The following is a 20,972-nucleotide window of genomic DNA, read 5'->3' as shown; positions in this document are numbered from 1 at the left end:
CATCTTTGACGCCGCTTTTGGAATTACCGTTGTCAGCTTTGCTAAAACTGCAAAACTACTGCAAATGACTTAATCACTCAGTTTTCTCTTTCCAAAAGAAAAACATATAAATTTTTTTAATTTTGCATTACACATGAACACAAGTAAAAACATTTTTAATAGAACTATGTAACTTTCATCCATCAACCAAAATGTGTATTTTTTACTTGGATATTTTTAATCATAGTAATAAATATATAAAAGAGTTTTGGTGTTTTTTTGTAAACTTGACAGGAGATAGTGGCAAACATGTTGCCAAGATGCAAGAACGGTTGATTAAGTTACCACTAAGAAGGTACCCTGAAGACTGCCACGTCTTAATGTGAGTAACTTAATAGACCATGCCTCCACTGAGGCTACTTTTATTCAACCTTTTACGTCCATCTTGGTCAGCATCTCTCCATTACTGATGCGCTTCCCTCCTCCTCTCTCCCTTCCTGTTTGTTAATGTAAGCAACTCGGGGAACTAATTAAATACATATGACAGGTGTAACAAAGATGTAACAGTAGCATCCTTATATCAGAAATCTGCATCGAGAGTGAATTCACAGTCCATCACGTTCGACATGACGCCAAATCTCTGGTACTCCGCGACGCGTTTCTCGAAGAAATTGGTTTTCCCCTCAAGTGAAATGGACTCCATGAAGTCAAATGGATTCTCAGATTGGTAAACCTTCAGTTATGGAGGAAAAGAAGATAATGTACATCAAAATGTAACATCTATTTAAAATTTATTAAAACATTTTTTTAAATTAAATTTATGAAAATTTTACGTAACAATGCAGTCTTTATAGTCATGTTTGCAAGCTCTGAGGCTCTTTTATTAAAATATGACAGCTATTAAAGACTATTTGGCTTCTGTTATTTTTCTCATGAATTTAAATCGCGTTACCTTTGCCAGTCCGAGATCAGCCAGAAGCCGGTCGGCCACAAACTCGATGTACTGCTTCATCAGACAGCAGTTGATCCCGATGAGATCCACGGGCAAGGCCTCTGTCAAAAACTCCTGCATCAGCAAACAGGATGTTTACTTACAGGTTCATTCCAAGATTATAGTCTTAAAAGCAGACAGTTAATAGACAGAGAGAAACACTGCGTCACCTGCTCAATGCTAACAGCCTTGGTGATGATGTCCTTCGCCCGGTCATGTGATGGCTTGTTCACCAGGTAGCTGTACAGCAGGCAGGCGAAGTTACAGTGCAGACCCTTGGAGACACATTAACTCGAATGTGAAAAAAAATCAAAAGAACAGTATTCCCCAATCCGCCGACACTCCATTATTTTGCAGATAGCCATATTTTATTTTAAATATTTACTTATTTCATCATTTCACCACATGACACGATACATTTGCAAATCCTATTTACTACTAATAAATAAACCAAAGATGAATTAATAATAAGGTTTTTTTTGTATTATGATACTATTTTGAGCCAAACAGGTTGTTCGATTCATGACAGCGTGAATAATACAGTCATTACCAGCACTGGTGGCTAAGACTTTGTTATGTGACCTTAGAGGACAGGAAAAACTGGCATGGCCACACCACGGTGCAGGCGTGGTAAACAAAATCATCCGAGATTAAAAAAAAAGAAAGAAAACAAAACACAACAGAAAAATTTCCCTCAGTGTCCTGTACATGAGAAAGGAGCAACATCTCTATATCGCTTCAGAACCCCTGGATATTACCTGGATGGTTTTCATTAAGATTAAAGGAGGGGTGGGTCAAAGAAGTCAAACTGTGGTGTGAATCCTGATCCAGGAATTCTTTTTTTCACTGTTGATCACATGGTCAGATAAGGCCTTTTATGTAATCAAACTGCTTCTGTAACGCCTGCTGTGTTTACCACTCGACTGAGTGTACGGATCGTCTCTGACACCAGAAGTCCCCCATCTGAAAGAAAAACTCCTCACCTCATCCCGGCTGATTAGTTCGTTAGAATAGGTGAGGCCAGGCATGAGGCCTCTTTTCTTCAGCCAATAAATTGCAGCGAACGAGCCAGAGAAGAAGATGCCCTCCACTGCAGCAAAAGCCACAAGTCGCTCCCCTGTGGACAAAAAAAAACATTCCTCACTCTTGACTCCAGATGACCAAAAAGCTCCTCTAGGTCATGATAGGTGATTTAATAAATGATGTTTTGTCTCACCAAATGTGGATTGGCTGTCATTTATCCACTGGAGGGCCCAGTCTGCTTTTCGTCTCACACAAGGCATCGTCTGAATGGCGTTAAATAAATAGTCCCTGAAATACATAAAGAATTGATTACTTAGCCTTTAAGATGTCTGAGTTTATGAGGATTAGAAGCTATACACGTGTAGCATAACAATGAATGAAGACGCTGGACGGAGAAAATAGATAAATCTAAATTAAGAGCAATTTTAAAGCACGAACTTGAAGGGGTAGAGGATAAAATGAGTGCAGCACTTGCTTCATGTAATGGCCTTTCACACTCATAATTGGTTTGCTGTGGTCTGAATTATTTTGTGTTCACACTGAGAAAAATCCAAGTGCCACTACGTACCGTGAAAACGCCGACTTAAACGAGAGTGTAAATACAGGAAGAAGGTCCTGTGCTCTGGGCTACATTACATTCCGTTATTTTTCGGCATCACTCTTCTATTGTTTCTACTTAATCAACCAACGGTGCAAAGCACACCTGGTTACAGGAACCGCTTAGCCCAAACTTGCGGTTCACATACCAGCTACGTTGGATTTTAGATAGCATTCGTACCAAAACTGAATAGTACAGTTGTTTGTAACCAGGCCAACACCACCTCATCGACAAGATCTGGGTCTGGTTTATTTGGTTCAAATCCAAGTGTGATGTGGCAGTAACGTCATATATGGATGCAAACGTCTTTAAAAAAAAAAAAGGAACCAAAGTGTGATAGCTGGTTTCACACCTGCCAAAAAAAAAACCCTGCGCAAAGGGGAAAAAACACCAGATTTCCATTCAACAGATGTGAAAGGTAGCAGGAAATCCCATTCAAAGAATTGGTGAGACCCCGCAGGAGACAAAACCATCACATTTTTTTCTTTGACTGTCAGTGCAGCTGGCAATGTAACTGAAATTGCCACTGTGGTAAACACCTATCCTGTTGCCAACAGGTGCATGACTGACAGTTCAACTGTTGTTGTTTTTGTTTTTTGTTTTTTCCAGGCAATAGCCAAAATATTCAACCACACTACAGTATCACAGGGATTCATGCTCCTTTCCTACACACTGGGTTGAGCCAGCCTCTCAGTGACTGACCTTTCCTTCAGGTCGCGGATGTAAGTGTTGATGAGCATGCTGTACATCTCTGAGTGAACGGTTTCGATGAGGATCTGGAAGCTGTAGAAGGAGCGGGCCTCAGGGAGCTGCACCTCCTGGCAGAACCTCTGGACCTGTTGGTGGAGACAGTCGCACATGAACCCTGGCACATCCTTTTGTTTAATGAAGTCGAAGCTGACATGACAATTAGTTTTGCAGGAAAAGCCTGGAACCTGTTTCTACGTAGCTAGCATGTTGTTTGAAATACAAAGTCCAGAAATGTTTAGGAAGTTTTACAAGTGACTGCTGCAGTGATTTTTTCTGAAATTCAGTATTCAAAACATCACGATAACTTTAAAAAAAAAAAAATTAAAACCTGGGATATATTCATTCAACAAGACACAAGTCGTGTGCTCTACAGATGCACTCTCACCAGGTTCTCATTCACGATACCATCACTGGCAGCAAAGAAGGCTAAGACATGTGAGATGAAATGTTTTTCCTCAGGTTTCAAACGGTCCCAGTGCACCAAGTCTTTGGATAGATCGACCTGAAAGACACATCGATAAGACACCTGCTGCCTCACAGATCGCTTGACTTTTAGTGAATGCAAATAGTATGTCGATGAAATATGTAAATGTAATTCATAGAAGTACAATATATTTCTTCTTCACTGTGTTTCCTATCAAACTCTGTATTGTTTTAATTGCTCTTCCTTTCTGCTTCTGTATGTGTGTGTGTGTGCGTGTGTGTGTGTGAGAAAACAATTTTGTCCACATTTGCAAATGATGACAACCCTTATTAGGTTGATGTAACATATTACACAACTTTTACCCCAGGGAAAATTTTTTGGCACTTCCCTTGCATGTTCTGTTTCACTTAACCTTAGAATGTAGCAATCATTTTATTTGCCTTTCAATATGTGTATGATTAAGGAGTTGATTATGAAATCTACATAATCTCAGCTCATTGGCTTTAGAGCTACACCACACTTTTTCAGATGAGGGTGGGAATCCTAGATGGGTCAGTAAAACATTAACATTAAAACACATACCTCCTCCACTGTCCAGAAAGAGGCCTGCGCCTGCTTGTACATCTTCCAGATGTCAGGATACTGAATGGGGAAGACGACGAATCGCCTGGGGTTCTCTCGGAGCAAAGGTTCCTCATCCTCCTCTGTGTCGTTCTTGCAATCTGGATCTTTGTCCTAAAAAAAACCAAAACAAAACATGCCAGTGAATATTTTACCCAATTTATCTAATTTTTTTTTTATTTCAATAGACACACTGGATTTTCACCTATTTAAGCGATGCAACTGTAGTTTTGCCTTAGTACTTCACAGCTGTCACACGGATTGTACCTTTAAGTAGAAAAGAATCTATTGCGCCTGCGCATTCAAAAAACGACACTGTAGCAACAAAACAAAGGACTTTTGGCATATTAGTACACAGTGGGGGGTTATATAACTCACCACGATTAGTAAAAATGAGCTTCACACGTGCAAACACCATGTAGGGTATGACACTTTTAAAAAAAAATCCAGTTAGATAAAAATTATAAAACCGTCGTAACAGTCAAGCTAGCAACATTGTGGAAGGCTGCGGCTACTGTCCGGTAAAGTGCGCAGTCACCTACACTTACACAAGCGCAGACAGAACTCTGCTAAACCCGCTAACAGGTCCCTCGGTCAAAACGTAGAATGTACCGTGTCCGCTACGTATGTCCTCGTTTACATCACCATGATTGTTACGACTCCTTACCGAATCTTTGGGTCTGTCAGACTGACGGTTTACGTTTAATAGCTCCATTTCCCGAGAGGATGTTGTCTCTCCACCGTCGGACTCACGGAGTATTATATAAAACCGCACACGGCGTGCCTCTATCAAGGTGAGGGTTGTGCCATTTAAACTGACGCCAGAAACAAACGCTAGTGCGCCCCCAGTGCGTTACCGGGGCTATTGCATCGTTGCAAACCACAAAGTCTACATAGTAACATTTAAAAATTAAAAAAGGTCTCATTTAACTAGCAGGATTAGTCATACGCTCATTAAAAAAAAAAATCACAAATAGAAACAGTCTGAAAATGATTTTATTTGACAGGAATGTGACATTGTTAGCAGCCAATAAATTTATTTCAAACTTGAAGGGAAATTTGAAAACAATTCCTTGTGTCGTCCATATTGTCGGAATCACCACTGTGTATATACACACACAGAGCTGAGGGTCAGAGTGTGTGTGCGAGCCATCATATCCAGATCGCTACACTGGAATGTTGTGTATCCCCAACCGGAACACGTCATTTGTGCAAACCCATGCAGCGTTTTGGGACCTCAGCATGAACACTTGATGGAAGGCCATGGGTGGATCACTATCAGCCTGTTGCAGAGAAAGCAAAAACATTAAGGAGAACAAAGGCAAAAATGTGCTGCACACGGAACCCTGCTCAAGCGTTGGTGAGTTCCACCCAGTCAGGATCGCATGGACCTCACAGGACTGTGCACAACTTAAGTGGAAGCCATGTTTAAATACACTGAGTTCAAAGTTCTGATGTTCCACGTGCCTAGGAAGTGCATGCAGTTCTAAGCAGGTAGGCGGACCTACACGTTCCACCAGAATGACATGTAAATCTGCTCAAATCTGCTGCACTGGTCACCAATGTAGGTCACATTGCACGCCACATCTCGCCATCACTCAGCTAGTCAGAGACACAGTTACAGCACCACAAATTAAAAACAACGACTATCATTTTGCCGAGTTGACCGAGAACCGTACAGCAGAGCAAAAGATTAAAAAAAAAACAAAAATCAAACTAGTTTTTCACAATTAATACAAATTAATCTCAGGGTGTGTATCTACAAACCATGCACACAAAAACCAACAAAAACCCAGCTTACCTGTAACTGCCCAAACACCATGATGAGGATGCAACTATCTATTGTGGGCTGGAAGTCTTGCTCTGTGATAATGTGCTTAATTTGCTTGAAAGGCAAGCTCTGTGGATTGAAGACAATAGCAACAATTGACATCTAACAATGCTCTTGAACCAGGATTAATATCCATGAATGCCAACCACCACTTACCACAAGTTTGCCAGCTATGGCTGCTCTCCCTTGATAAGGTGTTCCTTCCCATGTCAAACAGGCTTGATCAGACTGAGAAGGAACGGTTGTTCATTTATTTATTTCTATACATCATACACATTTACACATTGTATTTCATAATGCACTATTTACAATGGTAACTTCAGTTGTCAATGTCATTACATTGTCTGTAGGAAACTATGCTGTCATTACAGGATGCATTCATATTTAAACTGCATCACAACAGGCAGTAGCTGCATGGACCCTAAGCAAACTTACATATAAGTTACCCAGTTCCATCCTGTTGGTATTGTCAAACTGGGCGTAATACGTCTGTACGAAGCTCTCGCCAATCTTTTGCCATATTTCTTTCTCACAAGCCATGTGTGAACCTTGATCTGTTTGAATGACAAAAAAACAAAACAAAAAATTGGGTCAAACAACTTTGAGGTGACTCGCAGATTTAAATTAAAATCAAAATAACAGAAAAACTTATTGAATGTGTCCTGAGTAGCACACCTATTACTTTTCATTGGCATTCATGTAAGGTGACCCAGTGGCTCCGAATTAATTACAAATACTGTACTGAACGGGACATGTATGACATGCATTCTGGAACATCAACTTAGTTTTTCTGCTTATTTATAATGTACCTTTAATTTCCTTCATAAGATTCCGATTTATAAGTAAATCAATAACAATTTCAAAATATCTAGCCCCCACTGATTATGGATACCATCGAGAGAATATAATAATTGAATAGAGTTCTGTGAATCGGTGCTCGATTGTTCTTCCACAGTCCTGTGCCCCCTGGGATGATCAAAGGAGCTTAGTTTCGATTTCAATCGTAAATTCATAATTGAATAAGTATGCGGCTTCATTTTTGCCAGTATCATTAGCTAGACATAAAATTATGTGATTATAATTACATTTTCAATATGGAAATTGTTACTTGTGATTGTGTGTCTGCCAGTGGCCAGCCGCTGGGTCCTGGGTGAATGTACAACATCTAAGCTAACCTCACTGCAGTCATTTCACAAATGTTAAAACGTTATAAAGACTAGAACGGGGGCAGAAATAAAAACACGTACATTTCAATTTGTGCTGCTAAGCTAGTCTATTAACTTAATCTAAATTTAGTTTAAACGGGGCAGGGTAACGCTATAGATTCAGCCTTCTGTAGGGCTATCAGTGTATTCCTGCAGGCCTATCTTAGAGTTCAGGGGTTGCGACTATAACTAGTGTTAAAAAGCCGCAATTGAAAACAAAACAAAACACTATTTCCATTGATCAAAACTAAGAGCCATCATACCAGAGAACGGCTAACTTGCTCTTTGCTACCGTTAGCTAACAGGCTGGCTCTCCTCATAGCCGCACAACTAATTTAACTTCGCAGCACTAATTTCCATACATTGGGGAAGTTACCATCCTCGAGAAGTACATAGCTCAAAACGAGTACTTTACCCTCTCGACAGTTTTATGTTACTTTATTCAATCGCCGGGGAAGCCAAAGTAGCTGTAACACAGATTCAAATCCTCGAGGGCCGAAGATGATGGTGGGGTTCCCGCTTCCTGCGTGTGACGACAAACGCGTGACGTCGCTTGCAAACGAGCCAATGAGCAGCCATTTAGTTTAGGAGTACACCCTGAATGAAGACTGTCAGGAATCTTTCATTTCCTGGCCACTTTGTGACCAGCTTAAGGATCATAAAGGGGGTGGGGGGGCTGGAGCCTATTCCAGCAGAGAGGCAGGGTTCACCCTGAAAAGATCACTTGTCCATCACAGGGCCAACACATATAGACAGACAACCATTCACACTCACACCTACGGTCAATTTAGAGTATCAATCAGCCTCAACCCCTCTTGATGTCTTTGGACTGTGGGAGGAAGCTGGAGTACCTGGAGAGAGCAACGCAAACACAAGGAGAACATGCAGACTCCACACAGAAAGATCCCGTGCTGGAGCCAGGACTCGACCCCGGAACCGTCTTGCTGTGAGACGACAGTGCTGACCACTGCACCACCGTGCCAGTGTCATGAGGATGTCTTTCTTATTTTTTTTTAATCTTATTCTTTTGTTTTTAGTTTGCTTGCTCAGTTGTGTTTTTGTTATCAGTAATCATTACTGTTTTGAATATGACAATGGCTTTGATTTGAATGTAAAAATAAAATAAAAAACAACAACAACAAAAAAGCAGGGGCACAATGTACTGTAGACCTGTTAATAAAATAAAGGCTTTGTTGGAATGAGAGCTACTAGAAAATCAGTGTGAAAGCTCTCAACTGTTAAAAGAGAGAGAGAGAAAAACAATTTAACTATTATGGGCAATATTAAGTAAAAACTAATAATGGGACATTCAACAAAAAATTATCTCAAATAAATCTTTAATAACTTTAAAAACATGACCAAAATCAACATGTAACTTAAACATCTTTATTTGTATTTTTGGCTAACGATGAATCAAATAATGAATTGTAGCTGTCAGCATTATTGATTAAACTCAAAGTGGGAGGGGCGATGGCTACATCACATCCCCTAGGTCCAGTTGTCTCTCACCGACAACGTTACAGCTCCACCATCGAGCCACACCATGAATCATCCCAGTCTCACTTGTGCAACTAACACAATTCATCTTTTGTGTGCTATTTTGTTGAAAAGTGGTGCCTTCAAATATGCAGAGAGTAGAATCAACACAGAAATACATTGAATATTTTTTAAATGGAAGACAGACTGGATGAGCTGGATATTGCTTGCGGTGACTGATTAGATATAAGAAATACACATTAATTCATAACAGCGTGCAGGTCTTTACAAACACCAGTAACAGGAATGTCATTTATATAAAAAAGCTGGGCTGATTTTTGTGTGTGTGTGTGTGTGTGTGATACGTCTGAAAGAGCTTCACCTCTTGTTGTACTGTTTCAGTGTCCTATTGGCAGGTGGGATGGTTTTTGTCCTTCTAGCTTGTTACAAATCTAACAGCTTACATTGTTTTTTTTCAATTACTGAAAAACGAGACAGAAATAACCTTTTAGGCACTTTTAAAGATGTGATATCATTTTGCTACAGCTCAGTGCTTGTTGTTGCCATGAGATCAACACAGAACGTCTTCGCGGACTTCCAGCGACTTGTTCAGAAAGGCGACTATTGCTCTGTTGAGGCCGCTGTACGAACAGGTCCTCTTGAAATGGATGGCAGTAAGAGAAGTCTCTACAGCTTCACCCGGGAGGCCTCTGAGGTTAGAATCACATCATCCGCTAATTGTTTGATCACTGTTCAGGCTGAGATGTGAAATAATCATCTGTCCGGAACACTCTGGGGGTCTCTTGGCGCTGATGTGGAGCTTGTCTCCTTGGGCTGGCTTGTTTCTAGGAGTGGGGGCAAAAACACAAACAAATTTAGTCTCAACAGCACTAAACTATATTTATGACGTCCAGGTGGAGGTGGAGGCATTTCAGTTACTTGTGTCAATTTTGGACTTTCATCTTGATTCCTGAATTTTAGCATTAGATTTTATTTACAGACTAAGAGACACGGATTACTGTGATACTCTGATTACGATCATACTGTGAATAAGACACTGCCATGTAAACAACACTTTAGGATGACCACAACTCAAATAAGGTTACAGTGGGAGTAAGCAGTACCTGGTTGAAGTATCCTGATGACATGTACACACTTTAATTGTACTCTGAAAACCTACCAGAGTTTCTGCAGCATTTTGCTACATATACAGAGTGTTCCAAACTCCGCTCAGCTCTCAGTTTTTGCATAATTATCAAGAGAACACTCAAAATGTACAGATCGAAATAAGACAGAAACGGTTTCAAGTCAAATTCCTAAAGAAAGCTCTGATGTCAGATGTAAGGGATTTTGCAGGTTAACTATGAATATGAATGACATATTCTATAAGAAACTCATGTTAACACCTTGATCGAAATATGGCCTTTTTTAGATTGCATTTAATAATCGGTTTATAGCGATCAATCACTCGCTCAGTCATGACCAACTCTGTGGATAAAAACTAGGTCCCAAGTAAATCTGCTGGCTGTGGTTGTAAATATGAAATCTTAATTAATAGAGAAAACAAGATTTCCATGAAGAAAAATGAAACTGAAAGTTTCAATGAGAGTTGAACATTTAATATAGACGTGACCAAATTTCACAAGATGGTTTAGTGCAGGATGTGTGACATTTGCTAAAGAACAAATGTGTGTCATAATACTATTATAAATGAAGTACTACCTTAATTTATACACCAGAAAATGATGAGCACTCGAGTGAACACTCACATTTAAGAAGCCAGGGACGCTCATTGTGCGGAGGATCTTCTTGAAAGCACCCGGTAGTGTTCCTAGTTCTCCTTCTGCCAGCGTCACCTGCTCCTCCATGGCACTGACATTGTCTCCCACCATCTTTACAAAGCTCTGCAGGCACAAGTCAAGTCAATTCTGGAGATATTTTAGCAATAAACGCTGAAAATGAAAATAGTCACACGTTCGCCTAAATCGGCAGATATGGCGAAAAACGGATCAAATCAATACACTTCGGCATCTGGAATGAAGCAAAGGCAGTGTATCACAAGTGTAAAAATATAGAATGAAGTGATTCGCTGAGAGCCTCAGGGGAGGCCATGCGAGGCTCCGTACTGCCCGTTTACTGTTGCTCCAAACTTAGAGATTTACTGATGCCTTATTTAATAGCAATGAACAGATCGAATTACTGACAAAGTAACTTAAATCATGATTTTTATTCGTACAAATATGCATTTATCCCGTCTTCCCATAAGATAACAGGCAAACACCTTTTAAATTGCTAGTTTTCTGAATGGGGTTTGGTTTTGGTCTTCTACAGTGAGTGGGACGCGTGGTCCCTCTTTGGTTTATTTTAACAGGCATAATATGCAAATGTGACGTTGATGAAAAATAAAATAAAAAAAATACAACTTCAATTCTATATTTCAACTAATATTGAACGCATATTGTTAAGTGTGAAATACTTAACCCCCTTCAACCATCACATACCTCTAACTTGTCAATTCGTCTGTATATTTGTCTCATTTCCTCGGACTTCTGCTGGATTTGAGGTAGATTTTCATTCACTATCTGTGACGTGTCATTGCGAATCTGGAGACGGAAGGATGTGAAGCACAAACACACGTGTCAATCAATAAAAAACAAGAGAAAACTTTTCATAGCCTGAGCAAACTCACCATATCCAGCATTCCGACAAACTCATCCACTCGTGTCAGCATTTCTTCCAAGCTCTTCTCCAAGCACAGAATCTGCCAGAGAAATTGTGTTTACAACAGATAAGTTTGCAAAACGTTACACGAGAACTGACCTGAGACTTCAGCGACAGACAAGGATTTTAAATTTCGACCCACCCACTTGGAATTCGATAAAATTAGTTTGAATTTTGTCAACAAGAACCACAGGACCCCAAACACAGAGGTCTTTGTCTTCCTGCGGAGCCTGCTCTTTGAACGCCGTCATGCATGGCCAATTAAAGTCACCATAGGAGTGACAGTAAATTGGTTGTTGGGCACGCAAGTAAGAGTCAGAACCTATGAACACAGATACGTGTCTTTCAGCATGAGGGGGAACGTCTCTGGGCTCAGATTTGTGAGATTATTACTAATCTGAATTAATCTAATAACAGAACTTTCAGTTATGGAACAAATACATGAGTGGACCCGTGTGACTCCATGGATCCATGGACACTAGCTTGGCTTGATTTAAAAAAAAACAAAAAAACAACAACCCCCCCCCCCCAAAAAAAAACCTTTAATGACAAATAACATGACTCGGATTTAAATTTTTTCCTATTCCCAAAACTATGGACAACATTAAATTATGTACAATTACATCACAGATTAAAATCCCACCCATTGCTGAAAGGATTCATTATTTTAGGGCTGTACAGCTCTATACGCACTGCTATACGTCACAATTTTTTGTTGTTGTCATGATACTTCAGTGATACTCGAGTACCTTGTATCGATTTCGTATCGCAGTACATCACGGTAAAATCCTATTGTGACCCATGTATGTTATGGCAGCTACACTCAGTGCCGTCAGTTATTGTACAACTCTGCAAATACTCTTCGTGTCATCTGGAATTAAATTGTTGAATTAAATGGGAGTAAAATCATTTTTCTGCTTAAAGTCACTTGTCCCTCTCTATTAGAAGACATCTGCACGTCACATAGCGGTGCTGCTTAGCAACTACGTGACTGTCCATCGGTCAAGACCCCCCTCGCCTTGATGAAACTGTCAGTAAACGCATTCCAGTAGTGCACGAGTTTGTTGCAGCTGTTACAGGCAGAGGTGCTAACGTTAAGCTAGCTGGTCATCAGCTATGCGTGATTTCTGAAGTCGCTCCCGGGTGAAAACCAACCTCTTCTCCAGCTGTCGCCCTGATGTAGGACGAGTAACTGAGAGCAGTGTGTCTCAGGACCTCGGTGTCCTGCTCCGGATCTTCCTGATCGGCTGTCCCGGGCTCTGCTGCTTCATTTAGGCTCGGGCTTTGTGACAGAACGTTGGCTGCTGCGCCGAAGCTGGGGCTCTGCGACACGGTCCCGCTGCTGAGGATCTCGCTGACCATGGACAAGCTGCTGGCGCTCTGGGACACGATGCCGCTGTCCCTACTGATCTCAGCGCTGGACTCTTCCAGGGGAGACAGGAGGCCCACCCTGTCCATCCGGTGAAGGTCCATATCGCCTGTCTTTCTGAGCTACTGCTGTGTGTTGTGTCCCGTCAACTGACTCAGTCACATGTGTTGTGAAGAGGATGGTGGCCCGCGAGGATCAAAATACCGCGTCACACAACATAGCGCTGAAAAACTCGAAAAAGAATAAAATATCTATGGCTCAAATGTCAGGCTTTGTTACAAATATTTAAAGAATATAATCATCAATATACAAATACTCCTCAAAGAAACAAAAGCGTGCCACGTAAAGGCAGGAAAAACACAAACTTAAGGAAAGGCAATCAGTTTTGGAGGAAGTACACAGTTCCTGAAATCAAAGTAGAAATACCAAAATATCACAGTACCCTGTTAATCGTATAAGTCTCCATTCAACTGAAGAGAACGTAAGGAAGTGTTTGATATTGTGTTTAATTAAGTATCTAAAGTACACATTGTACGTGATGTTTGCATGATTTTGGTTGTGTTTTTATTTGTATAACTAGTGGGTTCAGAGAAGTCATGACAGTAACTCTAAGTAAAAAGCAAATTCTCAAGTACAGATAACTCAACACTGTCCTAGAGAACAACAATGTAGCTAGTATCTACACCTGAAGGTTATTATTTGAGAATATGAATAGGCCTTCATAAATTATGATCCTAATAACTAAACAAAGCGAATGCTCGCGTTTGTTAAGCGTTTCACATTATGACCATGTAATTACAATCTCGGCCAGCAGATGGCAGCCGGAGTTCCTCCATAACGAATCCATCTGCACATTCCTGATGTGATGCAGAAGCATAACTGGTGTTGATCCCGTCTTTCCACGGACAAACACACCTAATCAACACTTTCACATACATTCTGACATACTGCATTACAATTTCATAGGTGTGATTAAATACTCAATTTATTTGAAATGAACACGTGCAGGAAGGTTTTCTTAAATATAAAACATTTGATCATAATTTGGATTTAAAATCCTGGGTACAATTTCATTGAAGCCCTTTGAGTATTCCATATCAATAAGTCGACATTTTCTTGTTCACGTATTTATTTTTAGCGCCGACCAGGCAAACTAATCAGTAGTCTCCCTTGCATTCCACACTGGAATGACAACATTTTCAGTTTCACGTGAGGAACATGCTTATTTCACACGTTAGAGCTAAAACAAGATCTAACAAGAGGTACTCAGCTTCACGTGCAGGCAGCCGCATGATTGAAAGTCAGTGTTACAGCTTTGATGGCAAATATTGATCATGTGACTTTCATGGTAGAAGGTCTAGACCTAAAATCTGCTGATTGATGATACAGCAGACTAAAGCCAAAGCAAACCACTTTGGTGTCAATGATTTATTAGCTGTTTGGCCAGAGTGGCATTCTGTGTAAACACAGGAGATAAACATTCATTAGCGGAGAGGTGAGAGTGGGTTCTTGATGTTGAAGAGCCCGAGGGAGCTGCCGTCTGGTTCCATCTCTCAGGCTGGACACAACTGGTTCCTGGCACCGCTGAGAGTCAGTGAACGATCACGACTGGTCGTGTCTGCAAAAGAAAAATAACCTCGAAATATTGTCGATTACATCACGACCACTACAGCTATTGATGAAACACCGTCAGAGGACTTAAGACTCCACCTCAGTGTAAAAAGACCTGTCAGCTCTTCCATTTGTCCGTATTTACACAAACCTGGGGTCAAAATGACAGCATAACAGGGAATTCAAAACTCTTTGAAGCACAGTGGCCGTCAACTTTAATCGTTTCATCAGAAGTCAGTCCGTGTGTTTTTTTTTAAAACATGTTTAGTGTAAACATAGAGGTGGAAAACGGGAAACCACAGTAAATATTCTGTAAACTATCTTTACCGTAGCTGCGGAATAGTACGAACTTGAACTGTTCTTTCCACAAAACTGGTCACACCCTCATAACTGCCATAACATTTAGCGGTTAAGCAGTCTGGTCTACAGATGCTGCTGGGATTTCAGTCTTGTTTTTTTGCCGTGTTGATAACAGTGGAATGTTTAGAGAGAAGGGGTTGAAGGGGAACACCAGCTCCTCCTCGTCAATGTTCTGAAGTCCATCAAAGCTGAGCCAGAAATATGGTGACGGGACGTCATACAGTGTTTGTTGGTCAGGTTTCTCTTTGCCACTTCCAGCAGTAAAACACGTGGACACCGAGCAAAGTCATGGACCCACACGTGCCATCTAATCAACACAAAACACAATCAATCGGTGAAAATTTTGGTTGTTTTTCAACTCATTTTGGGCAATTCTGGCCAAAAATAGTTTTACACATAAGTTTTGTCTATAAAGGGTGACAAGGAGGTAATTATTAAATGTGTAAAGCGCAAGTTGAATCCTAATACCTATGGATTCTTTGAATGATACAATATTTCTGATGTCACAAAATCTGCCAGTTTAAGATGCCTGCAAAACTATTCACATTTATTTGTGCTGGTCCACTTTTGCTTTGCATCTTTTATTGTTTGATGCAGTGAATATAAAGTTGATGACTTATTCCAAATGACTCCGAAATAGAGAAATTAAGTTTTCAAATTTACAATTCAGCGTTACAGAAAGCACATGTATAAAACTTGTTTTCGTACAAATAATATTGATATCCTATCCATCAGTTATTAGCCAAATCAGTCGTAGAAATACAGGCAGACCAGAGCTCAGCTCCAAGTCATCTGCATCCCTCGATACTACGATCCTATCCACAACTATTCAGATGATAGTTAGCAATGAAACAACACTTTGAGACTTAGAATAATTTATTGGAACAGATACAAGTATTTGATCATAATCATCAACGCATAAAAGAACTATTAAAAAAAATCATACTCTACACAGCATTTATCAGAATATAAGAAATATAGATTTACTCTTTAAAAACATCAATAAGCAACACCGATTTGGTCCCAGTAATAAGAGTGAGAAGAATCTTAATCGAAGTGGTCACTAAAAACAGATGTGGGGTTGTTACCACATTCAGAGTTACAGGATAGAATTCCTAAAAACAAGTATTTGTTCTGATGCTTATTACAGACATAAAAATCTTTCACGTAAGACAACAAAAAAAAAAGTTTAAAAATACAAGTATATACACAATAGATTTTCATTGTTTCTTGGTTTGCAACTTTCTGTTATCAATCATCTTGGAAAAGTTACAAAATTAGTATGTGGCAAACACAGTGGTGCTCGTGTGTGTGTGTCCTGGTGTTCCAGTTCAAGTCTCTGGTTAGTTGGTGTGTTTGTGTCCGTGTGTGATGGTTTTTATATTATAGGGTGATGACGGTGCCGTCCTCCTCCACCCCTCCCCTGGGCAGAGCGAGACTGTGTCGTGGGTCCGTTTTCAGGGAGCTAAGGATTTTGTGGAGGCTGCCGTTGCTGTGGCGGAGGGCCGGGTTGCTGCTGTGATGGGGAGGCTGTAAGTGGTGGTGGCTGTGTTGGGACTGTTGGTGCTGCAGGTTCAGGTCTCTGTGGAGCTGGTAGCTGAGACTGCTGTGTTGGTGGTGGTGATGGTGGTGGTGATGGTGGTGGGAGCCTCCATTGAGGCTTGGCTGGGAATGGAAGGAAGCGGTGGAGACGATCGAAGGGGGGCGAGACGGAGGGCTGGGAGGTGGCGCCGGGCCGGAGGCTGTTGTTGGTGTCTGCTGGTGTGTGCGAGACACACTCGATGCTAGCGAAGCGTTGGACCTCTGAGACGGCCGCTTGAGGCTGCTCTCGATGACAATATCTGCCTCCTCGTCACTCTCTAGGTCGTCTTGATACCCGTGGGCTCCAGGTGACATCACCCCTGCTGACGCCACGGACAGACTGGGGTAACCAGTGGAGCCGCTGCTGTCAGACGACTGGCCTGAGCTGCCAGAGATCCTGCTACTGCGGACAACATTATTGCGCTGGTTCACAGGCTTCACCGTCACAATCAGGTTATGGCTGTTGGCGATCATCATATCTGTTACTTGATCTAAAGATTTTCCTGTGACCTCAATGCCGTTCACTTCCAGCACCTCATCATTAACCGCCAGCAGCCCAGTGCTCTCCGCCAACCCTCCTGGCACCAGCCGAGATATGAAGATTCCTGGAACTTTCTCGAGCCCGTGTGGCGTCACCCGCACGCTGGTTCCATCTCGGATGTAGAAGCCCAGAGGTTTGTCTGAGCCATGACGATACAGTCGGACACGGCGGTGAGATTCAGGAAGGATGTCCACATCAATGATGGAGGAGACGGGCCGGAAGTCCTGAGGCATGCCGATGCGGATGTGTGGCCTCTTACGGTTGATGTCATTGTTGCGCAGCGCCACCACCGCCTTCTTCTTTCGCGTTATTGTGTTGGTTCCAAAGTTGGAATAGTCGACCTCTTCTGCAACGAAACAGGAAGAAAAAGAAGACTTGAGATGTCACAATTTAAATTGACAAGTGAAAAGGTTTCCATCCTGGAACAACAGAAACTGTAAAGCCTACACCTTTAAATCAAACCAGCTGCTTAACAAACTCTTGTTTAAACGACGCACAGATGTACTTGAAAAGAATTTTCCTTCGAGAGACCTGCGAATAATTTACACAGACTTCAACACAGTTCTTATTACTAAACAAAGCTGAGAGCCTCCTGCTTTAACTTACATTTTTAAAAATGAAAATCGGTCCAACCTTAACGTGAAAAATGACATGCGAGAATGTCAATTGGATTCACAAACTGATACTAATGACATGCAGTGTGTGTGTGTGTGTGTGTGTGTGTGTGTGTGTGTGTGTGTGTGTTTGGGTTGCAATGCTGAGTGTGCAGAACATTCCTGCCTGTGCTGACAGGGGTGACCCACCCTTCTGCTACCAGGCAGGAGCTGCAGGGTTTCCCAGGATTCATTTCTGCACCCGGACATGCACATGCACATGTACCATCCACATTACCAACCACAGTTACACAAATAGTCCACTATTTGGGAAGAGGCCGGAAATGAATAGGAAACAATAATGTGGAGGGAATTGGATTTTCAGCTAAAGCAGAAATGCTGAGCAACCAATTAAACAACGGCGACCTTCATGGAGTACTAGATAACTCTCACAAAGTCTTCAGGGACAAAACAATGGCTGCCAAACATGCTCATGAACTTAGACTAAATAAAGCAGGAGAGACTGAGGCGCTCCGTACACGGGGAGTCTGTCTAACAAGCACTGACTTGTGCATTTGAGAAACAGATGGTATGTGATAAGAGAGAAGGGTAATATCTTCCATCATGAAAAAAAAAAAGTGCTAGCTCTCTAATCTCCCTCTCTCAGGCAGACAGGAAATCTGGACACTGCAAAGCATGATGTGACAGGAAGTGCTGGTCCCTTAGTGGGAGCATCATCTTCCACACAAAACACAGTGAGTCATCTTTGCCCTGCTGTTTGGGACACCTGCTTCACAAAATGGCTGCGTGGAGGTGTGCATCTTCAGTTGAGCCAACCGTAACGTTTGGCCGCCTTTTCAGAATTACACAATCGAAGGAGAGCGAGCGCTCAAACAAACAGGGTGTGTGTGTGTGTGTGTGTGTGTGTGTGTGTGTGTGTGTGTGTGTGTGTGAGCAGAGCCAGCTGGTTGGTGGACCCTCCAGCCTCAGAGGACTATGGACCTCTGCCATACAGCTCCCTAGGCAGTGCTGAGTCATCATTAATATGCAACTTCCCCCTGAGCAGAATGATGACAAAGCAATGATGATACACTGCAGATTTGAATATTAAATGAGCTCGAGATGGTCTGAGGAAAATAAACGGCACCTTTATATGCTAAATATTTTGTTACTTCACCCCATAAGCAGTCAACTCTGCCAAACTGGCCGAATCTTGCTGTGTCACTGCACCTCCCACTCCACCATGAACATGGAAACAGTCGGTTTTAAGTTTGTAATTTTTTCTTTACCGAGTTGAGAAAACAGCAATAAAGGCAACATTACACAAGGCCACCACAGCTGATGAAGAGGTTGCCTACAGCCATCGACCAGTGAAAAACTGAGAACGTTCTAGAAGAATAAATGAGTTGAAAATGCACTTTCATTCCAGTTAGTATTTAAAATTTACCGTTTCACAAAAGAACCAAAAGCAAAAAAATATATACACTGTATACACACACACACACACACATATATACACACATACGTACATAAACATATACACACACACACACATATACACACACATATATACATATATACACACACACACATATATACATATACATACACATATATACATACACATATATATACATATACATACACACATATATACATATACATATACACATATATTCATATACATATACACACACACATACACACACACGCATATACATATACACACACACACATATATACACACACACATATATACACACACATACACATATACACACACAAATATTATAACATAAATATTATATAAATATTCTTTTCAATTTTTTGCATCAACTTTGTGGAATGCAATATGTTGATGGAAACACGAGCACTGAACTGACCTCAGTACACATGGGGAATGTGCAATAACCACGTTGGGCAGCATGAGGAACGAGATAAGACAAGAACGATAAATGGTGAAATCACACACTGACGTTTCTTGGCACAGCTTCTTCTTCTTTTTTTTCAAGTCTTCACAGACTCAAAAAAATCCCCCAGAACATGTCTCCCATCAACTGTGCTGCTTAAAATGCTATTTCTGCTAGAACTTCTGAGGGTCATCAAACCAAGGGAAGCGGTATTCTTAACATAATTTACTCAGTTTTCTGTGCATGTTGCGGCAGAAGCTGTTTGATTGAATCCAGACGAGGGATTTGCTGCAGGGCTGGAAATTCTGTCATAAGCGCAGGTCTCCCTGATGGGAACCAACTGCTGCAGAATCTCATTCATTACAGGTCTTCAGGTCTTCGGTGTTGCAGCCGTCCTCCTCCCCCTCACCTCACGCCACACGTCACTGATTACCTTTCAGAAATCTTATAATTAGAACTTCCTCCACGCCAAATCTCTCAGCTTTTCTGCAAATCCCTTAAGTGGCACATGTTGGTGGAATTTGTTGGACAACAAATCTACAAACACTTGAGACAAAGAGCGAGTTCGACGCATCATCGGGTTACAGATGAAGAGGAGAGGTTTGAAGACGAGAACCTCAGTCACAGGTGCCGACTTTTACCGGCACTTCACCAAAACGCATTAATTACATTCTCGAACTTAATGTACTTATGTAATTAATAACCACATATAGTTTGTGTCAAGAACAAAAGGGAGAAGGTACTGAACGAAGAAAAGAAGTCGTCCATAGACAGCAAGTTGTCAGCCACATCAATCACAGCACAGGACAGGACTCTAAGTAGACCAGAGCAGGAAGACGGACAAATATGTCTTGAATAGACAAAAAACAAAAAAACAAAACTAATAAAACAAAACAAGTCATCTGAAGAAGTCACCTTTGGGCTCAGAGAATTGGAATAATAATAGGAATCATATAATTAAACAAAACGCTCAGTAGTCGACTGTATGAAGTTAATTACAACAATCATGAAATTGAATTTCCCTGGTAAGTGAAAACCCTGAAGGCATCAGGAGGCAGCAGCCTCAGCAAAGTGACAAAAACTTGACTTGATGCCAACACAATAAATTGAACATTTAAATCTATATTTACTAGTTGGGATTAGTTTTAGTTCCATTTTTTTTAAGAATATTGAGAATATATTCCCTTTCTGATCATTCACCTATACACGCATCCATTTCCTGGTTGTTTTCCCATATCTTCTTCTTTTTTTTTTAGATAAATGTTTTATTTTTGTTTGCTTTTCTAACACCTTTCAAATGTTTTTTTTTCTCTCTTCTCAAATCTGCTGGGAATAGAGAATTAATGAAAACAATTTAAAAACAAAAAAAACCTTAAAAAGAATCATAT

At 41.0% G+C, this 20,972-nt stretch overlaps 4 protein-coding genes across 5 annotated transcripts in view; all 4 read right to left on the bottom strand.

Moving 5' to 3' along the window:
- Positions 1 to 177: 177 nt before the first annotated feature.
- On the bottom strand, positions 178 to 5,230 carry rrm2b (ribonucleotide reductase M2 b). The gene is made up of 9 exons (XM_086192554.1): positions 5,054 to 5,230; positions 4,348 to 4,500; positions 3,727 to 3,843; positions 3,294 to 3,427; positions 2,187 to 2,281; positions 1,954 to 2,087; positions 1,141 to 1,245; positions 932 to 1,045; positions 178 to 712 (listed from the first exon to the last, which is right to left on the bottom strand). Exons 1-9 carry the CDS (start codon positions 5,099 to 5,101, stop codon positions 560 to 562), a joined length of 1,053 nt encoding a protein of 350 aa, XP_086048680.1. The 5' UTR covers positions 5,102 to 5,230; the 3' UTR covers positions 178 to 559.
- A 136-nt stretch (positions 5,231 to 5,366) lies between these two features.
- Positions 5,367 to 7,976, bottom strand: LOC147240568 (nuclear transport factor 2-like). 2 transcript variants are annotated; one of them, XM_086192555.1, is made up of 5 exons: positions 7,838 to 7,976; positions 6,653 to 6,771; positions 6,374 to 6,445; positions 6,188 to 6,286; positions 5,367 to 5,669 (listed from the first exon to the last, which is right to left on the bottom strand). In XM_086192555.1, the coding sequence occupies exons 2-5, from the start codon at positions 6,755 to 6,757 to the stop codon at positions 5,553 to 5,555; spliced, it is 393 nt and encodes a 130-aa protein (XP_086048681.1). In that variant the 5' UTR covers positions 6,758 to 6,771; positions 7,838 to 7,976; the 3' UTR covers positions 5,367 to 5,552. The 2 variants fall into 2 exon arrangements, with proteins under 2 accessions (XP_086048681.1, XP_086048682.1); XM_086192556.1 differs by having other exon boundaries at positions 7,860 to 7,966.
- Positions 7,977 to 8,752: 776 nt separating this feature from the next.
- On the bottom strand, positions 8,753 to 13,137 carry bloc1s4 (biogenesis of lysosomal organelles complex-1, subunit 4, cappuccino). Its single transcript, XM_086193147.1, has 5 exons — positions 12,775 to 13,137; positions 11,588 to 11,659; positions 11,400 to 11,501; positions 10,668 to 10,802; positions 8,753 to 9,743 (listed from the first exon to the last, which is right to left on the bottom strand). Exons 1-5 carry the CDS (start codon positions 13,090 to 13,092, stop codon positions 9,645 to 9,647), a joined length of 726 nt encoding a protein of 241 aa, XP_086049273.1. The 5' UTR covers positions 13,093 to 13,137; the 3' UTR covers positions 8,753 to 9,644.
- A 2,689-nt stretch (positions 13,138 to 15,826) lies between these two features.
- pard6gb (par-6 family cell polarity regulator gamma b) overlaps positions 15,827 to 20,972 on the bottom strand; it is a 34,011-nt gene continuing 28,865 nt past the window's right edge. Inside the window, exon 3 of the mRNA XM_086193146.1 lies at positions 15,827 to 17,427. Coding sequence (XP_086049272.1) covers positions 16,343 to 17,427 — 1,085 coding nt within the window. The 3' untranslated portion in view covers positions 15,827 to 16,342. The remainder of the gene's footprint in view (positions 17,428 to 20,972) is intronic.

This window comes from Aulostomus chinensis, chromosome 22 (assembly GCF_037954235.1).
Source record: "Aulostomus chinensis isolate RoL2024-O1b breed Wild chromosome 22, RoL_Achi_v1.0, whole genome shotgun sequence".
NCBI classification, from domain to species: domain Eukaryota; kingdom Metazoa; phylum Chordata; class Actinopteri; order Syngnathiformes; family Aulostomidae; genus Aulostomus; species Aulostomus chinensis.
Note: the sequence above shows the minus strand (reverse complement) of the source record. Positions and strands in the feature narration are given on the sequence as shown.

Bases quoted from the DNA above. Each gene is read 5' to 3' on its own strand.
- rrm2b (XM_086192554.1), bottom strand. From the start codon at position 5,101: ATGGAGCTATTAAACGTAAACCGTCAGTCTGACAGACCCAAAGATTCG. The intron at 3,428-3,726 runs GTGAGAGTGCAT...CTCCACCAACAG, and splicing joins GTATCGTGAATGAGAACCTG to GTCCAGAGGTTCTGCCAGGA. The intron at 713-931 runs GTAACGCGATTT...CCATAACTGAAG, and splicing joins CTGATCTCGGACTGGCAAAG to GTTTACCAATCTGAGAATCC.
- LOC147240568 (XM_086192555.1), bottom strand. From the start codon at position 6,757: ATGGCTTGTGAGAAAGAAATATGGCAAAAGATTGGCGAGAGCTTCGTA. The intron at 6,446-6,652 runs GTAAGTTTGCTT...GTTCCTTCTCAG, and splicing joins TGGAACTGGGTAACTTATAT to TCTGATCAAGCCTGTTTGAC. The intron at 6,287-6,373 runs GTAAGTGGTGGT...TTCAATCCACAG, and splicing joins CCATAGCTGGCAAACTTGTG to AGCTTGCCTTTCAAGCAAAT.
- bloc1s4 (XM_086193147.1), bottom strand. From the start codon at position 13,092: ATGGACCTTCACCGGATGGACAGGGTGGGCCTCCTGTCTCCCCTGGAA. The intron at 11,660-12,774 runs GTTGGTTTTCAC...TTTCTCTGGCAG, and splicing joins GGGCGACAGCTGGAGAAGAG to ATTCTGTGCTTGGAGAAGAG. The intron at 10,803-11,399 runs GTATGTGATGGT...TTGTGCCTGCAG, and splicing joins GACGAATTGACAAGTTAGAG to AGCTTTGTAAAGATGGTGGG.